An 11,294-nucleotide genomic window follows, 5' to 3' on the forward strand; every position below is an offset into this window, starting at 1 on the left:
AAAAACCCTAGTTAAAAAACCCAAACACACCGCTTTATACAAGAACAGTAAAAATAGGAGATGACTAATGTATTTAAAACTATTATAGTTTTGACTACATTTGCTGGTATGCGCTTCTCTAAAAGCTACGGGGTGGGGGGTGGGGGAGAACATAGCAAAACTGACAATTCCTTTTTACATTAAAAAAAATGCACAAAAATGTCAGGCACATAGTTCCATACATTTTCTCTTGGGATGCTTAAAAAAACCACATAGCACCAAAATAAAACAAATGCTGTAGGAAGTAAATCTGTGAGCCCATCCTGAAAACTACACAAATAAGAGTCACCGATCCACTAGCCATAAGACACATGGCAATCAGAACTGTCAATTTATTCCCCCTTTTCAACTATGTTTTTTTTAAAAACTGAACAGAATTGAAATTCATACATGATCATATTACAGAAATTCAAGCAACTGTCCACCCAATACACAGACTTTTTACAACAGTAGCTAGCTGTGAAAAGGGAAATGGATTGAGTGCACCATCACATTACTCAAACAGAAGAGGGCTTTTGTACCCCAAGTTTTGATAATTAAAGGGAGTCTTTGTAATAAGTTAAACCAGCAAGTACACAGTTAACTTCATCTTAACTTGGATCTCTGAAAGGAAAATGTGACTTGGGAGTGTTGCAACTTCATGCACATTTATATATGGATATATCATTCGTTTCCTCTTTTCTTTAGTCATAGACACTGCAATTCGGCAAAGCTCTCATAACAGCTACAGCGGTCTTCTATCACCACATTCAGGACAAGACACAAGTCAACAAAACTTTTTCCCTCTCCATTTAGCAGACTATTAGAAAACATGTCTGAAATGACCACCCAGAGAATGAGACTATTTCCCCACACTATTTAATTAAAGGATCTAGAGGAAAGGAGGAGGGGAAAAGCCCAATAAAAGGCTTTCAAGGAGATTAAGCATGTAGATTTTATTGGTAATAGCAGAAGCAGCTCTATCAGGTCATTCCACATTAATAGACAAGCTGCCATCAAGTCTCAGACTCTCATACTTGAAGTGGGCAACATCTGTACTATCAGCCAGTCGCCTTAGCAGAGATTATTACCAAAAGTTTTTTTTCTTTCTGACTACAGCACTATGTCCCATGGGTGTGTGGGAAATGCACAATAATGTTAATTATAATCCTAGTTTTACAGGGGGATGTATCAGTTGGATTTTATAGTCTCATCACCTACTCAATTAAAATCAACTTGCCAATAGCAACTGTTCAAAGCAAAGAAATACTTAATACCTGTTTTTGATTTTCAGAGACAATATTAACGCATTACTTTACAAAGCTAAACTTAGAATATATCTTGCAAATGGAAAGCAACTTGGAAAAGCAATTTAACCTGACATTGGGGGGTCAATTTCCTTTCTTTCATTACAAACAAAAACATTTTAAAAAGTCACCATCAACAAATATCTAGTACAAAAGGAGTTAATATTTAATTAAAACCAGCTCTAGCCACTGTAACAATGACCTGGAGCCAAACAAGGAAGAAGATGTATGAGTCATTCTTTCTGCCAGTGAATGAGACAGCTGATCTCCTAAGCAATTCCTCAAGACAAGCAGTCAGAACTGGAGTTCTGCCTCCATTCACAAAAACACAGTCCACATTGAACCATGTGGCCTCAACCACAATCTTTTCATGTCACACCCTTCCAGAACGCAACAGCAAAGTAAACTTGAACTTTCTGCATAAACACACCAATTTCATTGCTTTGTCTCAGAGGTAGCACAGACCCGCTAAAGAACATATTTAATAAAGGAAAAGGCAATAAAATTTAACCCTTCCTTTCCCAACCACAAACTTCTGCCAGAAATTCAGTACCACATGCATGTAAGGTTGCAGGACAAGCAGAGAGTTTGCCATTTCTTCTTGCTTCACTTAAGAATTTTATTTTAGATATTCTAACATTTTCTATACTACTCCCCTCTCAGAACTTGAGGCTCACTTTTTGACCTAGACATAATTTGTTTCAAAACAACAAAGATGTACTCAGTGTGGCAAAAGAATCTGAAAATGACAGGAAGACATCTGAGTAGCACTATTTCCAGCTTACCCTAAAATAAAGTTTTAGGCCACAAAACAAAGGAATGAGGCCCGTAAGCTTTGTTTCATACAATATCTGTTTTGAACATTTAAAAGGTTATATGAAGTACAGACATTAATACAAAAAACATATTTTTAATAAAAAAGATGAAAAAGAGTCAACAGTTGATAATATAGAAGTACTCATAAGGCATGACAATGACCATTTATTGAATACGAAAAGGAAAATATCATTACCAAGTGAACACCGAATGTGCTATCAAAGCAACCAAACTTTTTTTTTTCCCCTCAAGTGACCTGCTCTGACATATAAATTTATGTGTAGCTTAAAAACTAGGGGACAGATCCTGCAAATCATTCTGGCTGTGAATGATCTATACTAAGCTGAAGAGGGTTTGCGAGATCTGGCCTTTGTTTTTGACTTTAACTTTTATGCAGAATAATACAGAAGTTGGTTTAAAATCCACACTCACATTTTACATCTGCTACGTCCCTCATAGTCAATAAGTAACTATGTAATGGGACAAAATTACTAATCTGTTTTTTTCCATCAAAGAAGAAACCCCCAGATTAGTACTGTGTACATTTTCAGGACCAACAATTTTACAAAAGGTTAGCACCATTTTGCCAAATCCAATTTTTCTCCATTTTTTGTGCAGAGCTATTTAAAATCAGGCGTATTTAAAAGTCAAATCCACTAACTGTCCAGAACTCCAAAAAAGGGAAGTGATTCACTGTGCTACAAGTCTCATCTTTAACATGTTTATTCCCTTTTAGAACATTCCCTACTAGGCAAACTTCAACCAAGACGTGAAGCGGTCTTTGTTTGACCATGTTTGTTCACTAAATACATATATATTCAGATACAAAAATACTTAATGGTTGTATACCCGATATTCAGATTAGTGTTCTTACCAAATGTGGGGTTCATTTTTATAGGGCAGCAGAAAGCTAAGAAGCCATATCCACAGCTGGTGCAAATCAGCATAGCTCCACTGAAGTCAATGGAGCGACTATGATTTATACCGGCTGAGGGTCAAGCCCTAAAGTTTTATATTCTGTTAAAAATGGGAATTTGAGCATTACTGAACAATGCAAATTAAGTGATCACTTTCATATATACGCATTTAGGGATAATCCATTGGGCAACACCGAATCATGTGTATACAAACGTGACAATGGTAGCAGAGATCACGGAAACCATTTCTTGGAGTTCATCCCAAACTTAGCCATTAATTGGTAGCAGAAATATAAACGTTTTACAGAAATCAGTATGGATGCCTTCTTCAGTTTGGAAAACTTGGGAGAGCCACCCTCGCTGTGCCTGTCTAGCTACAAACTGTGGTGGGAGAACAAACCCGTTACCTGTGCCTTTTATTGTAAAGCGATTGCCTTGCACTAGAACAGAGCAAAAAATACAATAAATATTAATGAGTTTTATGTAATAAATTCTCATTGTTACTACCAAAGAAGGAACTCCATCATACAGATCAATAGATTAACTTTTTAAAACAACAGAATAGCTCAGTTACCTATATTCATTTTGGAAGCCTTTTACTCATCTCTATCAAATTTCGGCCAGGAATTAGTGACAGAAATACTAGAATAGACATTTTTAATAAATAATGTGCTTTTCTGTTGTCTATTATTCTCCCACCCCAAATGCTTCCACAACGCATGGTAGGCTTTCCGTGGCAGAGAGTTTGTTTTCTCTCCTCTGTTTGTTCCAGAATATGTAGAAGCAACCATGATGAGATAGCATTAGATTAATATTTGAACCAATTTATCTCAAGTCACTGAATAATTGCTATCTGCCAACTGCAATATAATTCCAAATATACAGAATCAATACTGGCATTATACACTATTATCATGACAAAATGTAGCTGCCACAATACTTAAATAAAAAAACAAAGACATTATCTGAACAATATTTATCTTGGTTGGCGATAAGCAATTTTAACTCTTCGTTTCCAAGTTTAATAGTGGAGACAATTATTAAAATCCTTCCACTTTCAGATTATGGCATCAGGAAATAGTTCAAAATTATTTTCCGTCCCCCACCTACTGATTTTAGGAAACCACATTTAGTTTAAATTTTACCTCAAAATAATGTGGGTGTTCTTCCTGATACATTTAATAGAACATGAAGAAAAAGCAACTTATTTCATAGAATTCAAGTACTGCAGAAGCAAGTATAACACATCATAACTTTTCTACAAGTGGCATTCAGTTTCTGGGGTTGGAGGTGGTAAAAAATATATTAGCTAAACAAACTAATACAATAATCTGTTTATATTTTGTACTTTGGATTACTTTTGTCCTTTAATGTATATGTGCAAATCCTATTATTTACAATGGAAGTTGTGTACAAGTACTGAGAAGAGAATAAATCCCTTTGTGTTTAGTTGTTTATTACTAAGATTCTTCAAAGAAAACAACAAATCACCCTGTTCCGTAAAAACATGCTGGCTAACATGTCCCAAGTACGAAAGGCGCCCTGATAATTTTTTGCAGCATTCTTCACGTGTGATACATTGTAACTCCCTTGACTCTCTTGTTTAATAAGCAGATTTTCTGACCTGGTTACTCCCCAGTGGGGTTTTGAACTTGTGGGAGAAACCTGGTCAGTTGCCATTGCTCTTAAAATTACATGGTCACTTTCCTGGCTACAGAGCATCATGAAAATAAATATGTAAACATTACTGATGTTGCCAAATTGGCAGATTTCTAGTTTATGAAAGTCCAGGAGGACATAAATGGACAAATCTAGCAATGGGTAAACAAGTCATGCATGCAGTCATTTCAGCAGAGCTAAAATATAGCATTCTTAACACCAGCATATTGTAAATACTAGTGCAAGTTTACAAACTTTTATTTACAAAGATTTTTTAAAAACATAATCATTACAAGAGGTGTCAGAGGTAATAAATAGGATCAGAAACAGGATCTTGATTGTTTTTCTTGAGTTCTGATAGATTCTCTGCAAAGCCTGTAAAAGCAGGGGGGGAGGCAGATTGTCTGTTTTAAATAAGAACAAAAATGGTAGTGGTCTGAAATTTATAGTTTGCTAAAATATTTTCATAATAGTGGGATACATATAATATCTAAGTTTAATACCCTGCAGAAATATATAATTAAATATAAATGTAAAACTCAGTAGTTTGGGTATTTCTTTCCAGATAAAAAGTAACTTTTTATACTTACCATATGATAATAACAATATTTACAAGCTTTCCTCAGCCTAACTTACAAAGGGCTAGACACATTACTTTGACAGATCAAAGCTGTCTCTGCTTAAAAACATAAGGAAAAACTTAGAGCACTGAAAAAAATTCATTTACTCTTAAGAAACAAAAGGAGTTCAAAAGTAAAAATCGCCACTACACTCCTTTGTATACCTATAGAAATGACGTATGTCAATCTTCATTTCCATATTTTTTTTCTGTTTACTAAACTGCTCTGCACATACATTACCAACCTGCCAAGAATCTTTTTGATTTAGAATAAAAATTTTTTAATCATTTCCAGGAACAAAAAGAAGATTCATGCCACTAAAAATAAAATTAAAAGTTGTTTTATCATAAAAAAAAAATCATACCTTTTAATTAGTGTTTTGACAACCTTCTAGTTTGTTAAAATGATCAGATTAGACACAATAACAGATCCTTGCTAAAATTACCATAAGATAGACAATCACAGTTTTATCTGATGATTATAATGTAAGACTATCTTGTTGCAATACATCCTATATTCAGTGATTTAAAAAATATACTAATACTTATATTCCAACACCATTCCATAACTTCATTAAAGAATTTTTGATTATACCTTGACAAAGACATATACTAAAGGCAAAAAATCATGCTAAGAGAATTAAAACATCAGTAAAACAAACAAACTTACAGGCTAACAGCTTGACCAACTACATGCATGGTTATCAAAAAATCAGCCTGAAGCCAAGTAGCCACCAGCAATATTTCCTTCTTTCCATGGTAAGCAGTCGCATGCAATTCTCCCCACTCCCAGAGAAACCAAACATCTATTCAGTAAACAACAATAGTGTATAATCCAGTATAATATGCTAAAAATAAAACACATTAATACCCACAGTGCCTAAATCAGGGTAAATTCACAGAAATTATGTTAGTTTAAATCAAAATCATGTTCAAATTCACTATAAAAGTTTTCCATTTAAAGTTCAACCAAAAAAAAAAATCTTTACTCTGATGTAATATGAGACAGACAATGCATAAGAATCTTCATGCTCAAAATAAACATTATTAAATAATAAACATAAATTACTGAAGTGAACAAATACACCCTGAGCAGCAGAAAGCTCCTCTAAATTTTGTTGAAGTTCTCTTGTAGCAGTATCTCCTCCTTTTTATTACCCATATCTCAATAGCTAATCTAAACTCAGATTCAATATTATTGTTTTTAAAACCATCAACCTCAATATCATGAGCCTTGAAGGGTTACTTGAAATATCAAAAAATGTAAAATGACAAATGTCAGATTTCCAATTAGTTCCCAATATACAGTCCTATAAAAAGTAAGACATGAAAAAAAAATTAACTTATACACAATATCAAAAAGCTTATGAAAAAAGAAATCTCCTTCCTTATTAAGTATTTGATACACACCTAATGTTCTGTGTTGTGAACAAGGTGGAAAGAAGACACTTGCACTTAAATCTTGAAGCATCCCGTCCCGATGAACCCAGGGAAACTAATTTCTGCCATCAGAAAAGTACTCCACCAGAACACCAAATAATTATATGTGCTGCTGTAAAGGAAACAGCAAGCCCAGTTCTGGCTGTATGCAGTCTCTCGAGGTACAATAATATAAACCTGATCAATTGCAATTAAAATCTGAACAGAGGCTTAGAACTTGAAGTCTTGGTGCATTAGTTCTTGCCAAAAGCAGATGTGATTGTGAGCTGGAAGCAATTTCTCCTGGTAATTTGTGATGACACTGGGTAGAGCAGCCCCAGAGTCCCCAAAGACAAACTCATCAGAGGCTCTAATGTATGCATGACACATGAGGTGGCTCTTTTAGAGCTCAATTAATTGGGCTGAACATTAAGACAGCAAGTTCAGGACTTTTTTTTTTTTCCTCCAGAGTTGTTTTTCCTCTTTTTACAAGCAGTTTTTCCCCTTACCTTCTGCAAGCCATGTCTCCTGTAATTGGCTCAGATCTTGAAAGAGTTCTGAAGAAAGAGAAAGACATATATAAAAGACGCACACCTTTAATCTTCCCATAAGATGAAACTACACTAGAAGTAATATTTTCCTGAAGAACAAGGCATGTGAATTTTACTTTGGCAACCTTACATACTGATAAAAAACAACAGCTAGACCCTGGTTGCAATTAATGATTATTCTACTCTTTTTTCCATAAGAGGTATACACGCTACAGTAATATTTAATTGACTCCTGAAATAATAATCACCATCTTTTAAGTTTGCTTTTATAGCAAATAATGCCTATTCAGTAACTCAGAGAGAAGTTAAGACGATAACCTCTCATTCAAATGATCTATTTCTCCTTACACAATACAGGCCTCTTCCTGCAATCTTTGCTCCAGCAAAACTCTTATTGACTTCCATGGGAATTTTGCCTAAGTAGGGGTTTGATTTTTTTTAAAACACTATATCCAACATAAGTAAAGGGCAGAACTTAGCAAACGAAATGTAAAAGGAAAGACACTCAGAGGCTCTATTAGACATAGAAGTAAAGTAAGGTGTTACTCTTTTATGTTACATATTGATTCCACTTTATTAGCATCATACATAGATTTGAAATTAAAGTGGCACTGCCACGGCCATGGACAAAATTTTACGCTGCTTTACTGACATGCATGGGCTCGTACTGGGTGTAATCAGGTCAGAATTTGATCCTATTTGTGGTCTCTATTTTCAGAGATTGAGCAACTCAGTATGAAAATTTGCTCTGAGCTAAAACTTAGCATGATGTCTGAACTGATGAACAAATGTTTTTGAAAGTTATTAACTTTTAGAAAGATACTTCCTTTTTCTATGATATTGGCAAATATATCTAATATATGTTTAAATGTTAATCCATATGAGGGGATGATGCCCTGTGTTTATTTTGGCACTAAGTAAAAACAGCAAATGGTTTTGCTTTAGATGTGTGCTGTGAATAGGCATTTTTGCAGGGATTTTAAGCACACATTAGTCCAGGAGTAGGCAACCTATGGCACGCGTGCCAAAGGCGGCACGCGAGCTGATTTTCAATGGCACTCACACTGCCCAGGTCCTGGGGGGCTCTGCATTTTAATTTTAAACAAAGCTTCTTAAACATTTTAAAAACCTTATTTACTTTACATACAACAAGTTTAGTTATATATTATAGACTTATAGAAAGAGATCTTCTAAAAATGTTAAAATGTATTACTGGCACGCGAAACCTTAAATTAGAGTGAATAATGAAGACTCGGCACACCACTTCTGAAAGGTTGCCGACCCCTGCGTTAGTCTCTAAGATGCCACAAGGATTCCTCGTTGTTTTTACAGATTCAGGGGTCTCTGCTCATCTTACAGTTAGAACGGTTACATGGGTGTACATAGTGTTTGGTGAGTACGTGTAGAAACTGCACTGACCCTTGTCATGTAGGAGTAAATCTTGCTCACCTTACTCTCGCAAGTATTCCCACTGACTTTAACATGGCTATTATATGAGTGTGGTCGACAATGGTTGGGCCCTCCCAAGTCTGGTCCAAACTAGACTTTCTTGCTTAAATTTCCCATGGATGGAAGGAACTACCAGCACAACTCCACTGGAGGTAACAATAGTGCAAATGCTAGTGTAGATGATAGGCCAGAAGAAACTGCTGGTGTTTTGTCTTGCCCTTCAGCCCTGCACTAGCACAGTGGTTAGAATACCAGCTTCTGGTCTACACTAGCACTGGCACTCTTGCTATCACTAGTGGAGTTGCACCAGTGGTAGCAATAGTGGAAAATGTTAAAAAGAAAGAAGCCGAGTGTAGGCAAGGCCTGAAGGTGAAGATGTTGGGTTGTAGCGTATCCTTAACTTGTGGCACTGTGTCAGATACTGCAAAATTCTCACCTCAGTGAGTGACATTTATGAGCCATATGTGCAGCAATATCTAAAACAGAACAGGGTGAGTCAGGAAGGAATAGCAACTTTAACAGTTAATTGCCTTTGCCAGTTTGTGTCACAAACTTAAATGCAATTTTCTTGTCTTATTTAGCTCTTATGAAGCTTCTCTGCGTTATTAAATAAAACATGTGGGGGGGGGGGGAAAGAGGGGAGTGAGCCCTCACCTTCTGAATCATGAGCCAGGTCTCTGTTAATGAATTTTCTTTTCCTGACATTTGTTGGTCTCTCATTGCAGTTTCTCCCACGCGGATTCTATAAACAGGAAAGATCAGTTACTTTAAAAACACACACACATATATATATATATATATATATATATATATATATATATATATATATACACACACATACAACCCTCTGATTTCCACATTTAAACAAAGCCTACATGGATTCTTTACATATTCCACAGAGAAAATGACTATCCTACAGTTTCTATTCTTAATTTCTACATACAAATTTACAGCAGAGGATTATGCTGAGTACCTAACATCCTTCATACTTGTGCCTAGATGCAACACATTCCTATTTATCCATGTATATCTCTATCTGTATAGATACAGATGCAATATGTTCCAGCTGCAGCACAGTACTAACACATATATTTAGCAATCTGGCACACAATAGCATAAAAATCCCCTTTGCTTAAGCTCTTCAGGAGAATTCGAATAAGGACATTCTAGCAGGCTGCTTTGTTTCAAAATGTTATTTGTAAAATTGCTTGCAAAAATCCTGAAAACAAGAAGTGTTAACGTTTGCCTCAACTTCATTCTTCTCGGTGTTGAAGGCAAACACAGCCAGAAACTTTGCATGCAGCTGCTGCTGGTGCCCTCCTCTTCCACTAATCGTGTGCATGGTTTTACTTTTTTGGGGAAAAAAAAGGATCCAAAAATTGTCTTTAAAGAAAATTATGCATTATTCAAATAACTAGAAGATAAGCCCATCTTGCAGGCACGACTCCTAGATGAAGAGTCGTCCCTACAGCGGTAACAAAGCAGATACTATGGACGCAAAACTCCCCCAGAGAAATAAGTCGGCGTCAAGTTAATAAACACCAACTTTTGAACTGATCACTCACGTTGGTGACCATGTAAGGCACTTGCTGGTCATAAAATCCATCCATTCTGCAGCTCTTCCGCAAGTCTTAGCTCAGTGTTTTTATTTTCTGAGCATTTGACCTGAAGATTTCCTCAGGATCTGGTCTCCAATCAACCTAGAGGGGAATACAAGATGGCTTTTAGATTTAAAAAAAAAAAAAAAAAAAAAAAACATGAATGAACTGCTTGAATTTGCATAGCTAATTAACCTCAAAGAGTCCCATTCATAAAAACAACCCTCCCTTCCCTGCTTTCACCTGGGTTCTAAGCAAGTGCCAGGTTAAAACACAGAGCAAAACCCACTTTTTACAGCAGCGGAAAGCAAAACAAGAGGCGAGGTATTTATTTACACTCCTGCTGTATCCCCAGAGCGATCTGTGTAACTGGCAGCTCTGATTCGCAAACGTGTGCAGAACTAGTAATGGCGAACAACATGACTCGCTTTGCACCTAACGGGAGTAGCGAGCGAGCGAGCGAGACGCAGCTATCTTGTTTTAAAGGATCGTTTTTGCAACCCACAACCATGCAATTATCTGGAGCTACGTAAAAAGTTGCTGGAAAGACCCACCTGAAGGTAACGCAAGGCGATCGGCTGCAAAAAATTCCCTCCAAATTTAATAAAAACATTAATTATTTCCCAGCACTTCCCCCTTGGAAGCAGTAAGCGCCACTGACAGAGCTCAATTCGGTGGTTTTTCCTCGGGTTCTCCTCCAGGGGCCTCCAGTCCAAACTGATGGATCTCTGCCTCCCATTGGCTCTCTGTGTCTTTCACAGGATCAGATTTCTGCCTGTCAGTCAGGCTGCCTCTCTCCCTCAGGGAAAAAGGTAAAAGCTGGATCCTGCCGGATTCTGGTGGGTCCAGCCAATTTTTGGTCCTTGCTCCCTTAAAGCTACTGCATAAGTAAAGAACAAATGTAGCTGCTTGTTTTACACTCAGAAAGAATCCAGACCCTG

General features: G+C 36.4%; 1 protein-coding gene across 4 annotated transcripts in view; it reads right to left on the reverse strand.

Moving 5' to 3' along the window:
- The window catches only part of ETV1 (ETS variant transcription factor 1), a 73,947-nt gene extending 62,891 nt beyond the window's left edge, over positions 1–11,056 (reverse strand). The window contains exons 1-4 of one of the 4 annotated variants that reach the window (XM_034760543.1): positions 10,908–11,056; positions 10,321–10,455; positions 9,410–9,497; positions 7,265–7,312 (exon numbers count right to left, since the gene is read on the reverse strand). In XM_034760543.1, the coding sequence (XP_034616434.1) occupies positions 7,265–7,312; positions 9,410–9,497; positions 10,321–10,365 (181 nt within the window). In that variant the 5' untranslated portion in view covers positions 10,366–10,455; positions 10,908–11,056. Of the gene's footprint in view, positions 1–6,746; positions 7,159–7,264; positions 7,313–9,409; positions 9,498–10,320; positions 10,456–10,596; positions 10,622–10,642; positions 10,735–10,907 lie in introns of those variants that run through there. The other 3 variants (XM_034760544.1, XM_034760545.1, XM_034760546.1) reach the window with 3 other exon arrangements.
- Between the last annotated feature and the right edge of the window lie 238 nt (positions 11,057–11,294).

The sequence above is a fragment of the Trachemys scripta genome, chromosome 2 (genome assembly GCF_013100865.1).
Source record: "Trachemys scripta elegans isolate TJP31775 chromosome 2, CAS_Tse_1.0, whole genome shotgun sequence".
Classification (NCBI taxonomy): domain Eukaryota; kingdom Metazoa; phylum Chordata; order Testudines; family Emydidae; genus Trachemys; species Trachemys scripta.